Source organism: Loa loa (genome assembly GCF_000183805.2).
Source record: "Loa loa unplaced genomic scaffold supercont3.383, whole genome shotgun sequence".
In the NCBI taxonomy this organism is placed as follows: Eukaryota; Metazoa; Nematoda; class Chromadorea; order Rhabditida; family Onchocercidae; genus Loa; species Loa loa.
The window spans coordinates 7,582-12,070 of NW_018108563.1; the positions used below are offsets into that span (position 1 = coordinate 7,582).

The window sequence follows — 4,489 nt, forward strand, 5'->3', positions numbered from 1 at the left end:
AATGATTACAACAATCAATAAATCTTTTAAAAATCTTTTAAATAAAATCTTTAAAAAAAAAATTCCCAAAAAATCTTTCAAGTAATACTTTAAGAAATTATTTAAAGTAACAATTTAAGAAATTACTAGAAATACTTTAAGAGCTATTCAGTGATTATTCAATTGGATAGTTGAAATGATATTGGTAGTAGCAATATTATTGACTTTTTTTTCCCCCGGAACATTAATTAAATTGAAATTAAATGAAAGGAATGGAAAAGTTTTTAATTAAATTGAAATTAAATGAACGGAGTGGGAAAGTTTATCAGGTTGATCAGATGAATTAACGGAATTATTTAAACTGTTTCTTTTATATATTTGCAGTAAATTCAAAATTCATAATATCAACTATTAAGAGAGAAAGTATGTTTTGAAAGTAAAACAGTTTAAATAAATGAAATTAATTTCGTAAAATTTAAATTTCCCATTTTATTAATATCTATAATTGATTATATAATCAATTTTATTAACGAAACAACCAAAAAAAGAAAAAAGATTAGTCATTAATTATATTTATTAATTAGATTTCCTTCTTATTTCATACCTATTTTAATTATATTTTTCTCTTATTCATATCTTCCTAACATATATAAATGCACAAGAAAAGGAAAAAAAAATTAGTCATTAATTATGATGATATTTTCAACTATCCCATAATAAAATGCTTAAATTAATACTGCAAAGTTAAAAATTTAAAAGATTGCAAAAATTTTTCCTTTGAAAAATTATGAAAATTAAATTTTTCAAATTTCATCAATTTAATCATAAACCAAAATATTATCACATAAGGAGAAATGTTTATCATGATTATCATTAGTCAGCTATTAATTATGTTTATCATGTTATCATCAACTATTTATCCATTATATTTATCATTATCATCAAATAGCTACTTATTATAGTTGAAAGAAAAAGTTGAGTAAGAAAAAATGGCAATAATTAATCATGTCATTCTAAAAGTTTACAAAATGTTTATAAAATTAATAATAATTTATATCAAATAAAATTAATATGTATTCAAAAAATAATTATTTATTAATGAATCATATTTATTGACTTATTTATATTGTTATTAAAATATAGCCAACAAAAATGAAATCAATTTTGTAAAATTTAAATTTCCCATTTTATTAATACCTATAGTTGAATTCTATGATTTAATACATTATTTTAAACTTTTTTTTTTCTTTTAAACCTAAAGTTATGCAAAAATACGATTAATCCGATTGTTATTCGTGTCCAAATGTCCGACTATCATTTTAAATTCTTGAACTTTGCTTTCAACCTTAAGTTATAATTATTATTTTAAATTTTTAAACTTCTTTTTTTATTTTAAATTTAAAGTTATACAAAGATAAGATTGTAACTTTAATTCAAGAGATTAAAATTAAATAATGAAATGTGATTAATTATATGTATGAATTATGATTGAATGAAAAAAAAAAGAAATTATTACTACTAGATTTTCATAAATTATTATCAATAAAATTTCAAGCTAACTTTTAAAATTTAATTTCATTTTACATTTCACACTGTAGAAACTTACAAGATTGTACATTTAATTGGGCATTTGCATCATAGGTCCGTCCCCCAAAACTTGCTGAACAAATGTATCGTCCACTATCAGATGCTGTTGCTGATGTAAATTTTAATTGTCCATCTATTTCATATGCTGAATTAGGCATTGGTGCATTATAACGTGTCCATCGTACTTTTGGATACGTAACACCGTCAGTAGTACGTGCACGACAATTAAATGTCGCATCATATCCTTCATAGATATTTTCTTCGGTTGGATAAATGGTAATTTGTACTGCTAAAAATTGGACCACTAAACTACTAATCAATGAATTTAATTAATATGTGTAATTAATTAAAAGCTATTAATTAAGAAAAAAGAAAGAAAGATAATGCTATAGTTGCAAAAGGATTTTAATGCTTTTTCCTCATTCATTAAAATTATAAAATTGAGAAAAGAAATATGTAATAGAGTAAAAAAAAAAGAAAAATAATAAATTAAAAAAAATTTAAAATTTCCACAATTTTTTAAATTTCAAAAAGGAAAATTGAAGAAAAAAATTTTTTGAAAATACTAAATTTTTTTTTTCATTTCTTAAAAATAATTTAATAGTAGGATAAATTTATGAATCATGAAACTAACAAGGTAAATGATAATCATCGACATTTTGATCTGAAATATGATAACTTTGATTGAATTTTTCTATAAATACAATTTTAATCGTTAGTTCATTGAAAATTTAAAATTTTCCTAAATTATAAATTAAACGACGAATAAATTCTAAAATATTTGAAAAAAATTTTTTTAAATGAAATTAAACAAAATAAATTTTGGTCTTTTTTTTTTTCTTTTGCTCACTATTTTTATTATTTACAGTATGTAAAATTATCAATAATCAAAAAAATTTGCAAATTGACAATAATTTCGTATATTTATATTTTTATTAAAAATTATTAATAATTTCAACTTTTTAAATAATTTTCGTTTCATGTTTCAAAGACGAAAACATTATAAAAAATATAAGAAACAAAAAAACTCTTTAATTACTACTCGAAAAAAAAATTCAAAAAATTGCAACTAAAAAAGAAAAATTATCATTTATAAAATTATTATAGTTTTTTATTTTTCTTTCATCAATTCAATTTTATATAATTTCAATAAATGAAATTTGTATAAAAATGAATTTAAAAAAAAAAGCAATGTTAAATGACAAAATTATAATGTTTCTGTTTTTTTCAAATTATTGAAATTAGCAAATTAAAAAATTACAATTTTTTAAATTTTGAAAATATTTAATCCATACCATTTCATTCTAACTTCTCTTTTTCCTTTTTTTTTTTCTTCAAATAACTTACGTCGATTATAACTCCATCCATTCCATGCTTTAATAGTAGCAATAGAATTTAATAATAGTAATAATAGTAGTAGTTGTTTTAGTACCAACGGCGATAACAGTATCCTTAATTGGCATGATTCCCTCATACCTGTATTACCTATATTATTAACACTCTAATTTATTCCAATAATTTCGTTTGATTTTTTTTCAACCAATTGGCGGTAAAAATATAAAAAAAGAAAGAAAATTTTAATTCCAAAAAAAAATGCAAAATTTTCTTTTAAATTAAACTTTTCATTTGAAATATTTTTTCAAATTTTATATATGTATTTATTGGGATGATAATTTTCATTATTATCTTTCCAATTCATTTGATTTGATATTTTAATTTTTAATAATCACTATATAATAAAATCCACAAACATTTCCAATTTTATTACAATACCATGCTGAAACAATAAATTCTTTTCAGATTGACAAATTACGAATAATAACTAACACGTAACACGTTTTCTTTTCCGTAAAGTAACGCACGTTTCACGTATTTTTTTACGATAACGTAAAAAATTTTGCATAAGCTAAAACCAAATAAAATATTAGATTGAGATAAGTAATCATAACAAATATGCAAGAAAGAAAAAATAAGATTAAATTATATAAATAATGTTGAATTTCAAAAACAAATAAATTAAGGAAATTTTTTTTTTTTGTTAAACTTAATAAAATTTTGCATGCCTTATGTTGCTTTTTTCTTTTGTAATATTTAAATTATCCACTCATTAAACAATTAAAATCACAATAATACTTTATAAGGGAAAAATATAACAACGAAGGAAAAAAAAAGAAATGGAACTAAATTAAATTTGAAAAAATTAAAAAAAATAAAACAAATTTAAATTTTAAATGCAAGAAAATCTTGATAATATTCATAAAATATCATCAACATTTTCCTGTAATATTTCCATTTCTGATAAAAATGTATACTTTTTTTTTTTTTTTTATTTATTATCTCTGATTACAATGTTACAAATATAATTTAAAAATTAAAGATTATAAATTATGAAAAAAAAAAAAGAAATTGTAATTTTAATCTTTTCCTTTCATTTTCTTCTTTTTTTTTCTTATCTTTTTCATCTCATATCATATCGTTATTTTTAATAATATTTAATAAATGCAAAATTTTCAAGTTCATTAGTTAGTAAGTTTAATCAAACAAATAGTGATATAATGATTCAAAAAAAAAACTGACTAATAAGTGAAACATTCAAAGCTTACAGTAGTTTTGCTTCTTTTTTTTTTTTTTTTTGATAACAAATAAATATTGCCAAGTTTAATCATACAAAAAGTACAACAATATTTGAATGTATGAATTAATCATTGGAAGTAAAAATTTAAAATTAGAATGAAATTGAATTTATTCAATAAAATATTCCAATGATTTAGCAAATGGAAAAAGTGTATTACTATGAAAAGGTAAATATTTCAAATTATCCATTTTTTATTGATTAATATTTATGAAAATTATTTTAAAAAACTTATTTACAAATTCATTAAAAATTTATTCCAAAGAATTTATTGATAAAATTTACATTTTC

General features: G+C 19.6%; 1 protein-coding gene across 1 annotated transcript; it reads right to left on the reverse strand.

Moving 5' to 3' along the window:
- Positions 1-1,559: 1,559 nt before the first annotated feature.
- Positions 1,560-3,469, reverse strand: LOAG_12947 (hypothetical protein; the record flags this gene model as incomplete). Its single annotated transcript, XM_003148458.1, has 4 exons — positions 1,560-1,855; positions 2,201-2,230; positions 2,914-3,051; positions 3,394-3,469. The coding sequence occupies 4 exons, from the start codon at positions 3,467-3,469 to the stop codon at positions 1,560-1,562; spliced, it is 540 nt and encodes a 179-aa protein (XP_003148506.1).
- Between the last annotated feature and the right edge of the window lie 1,020 nt (positions 3,470-4,489).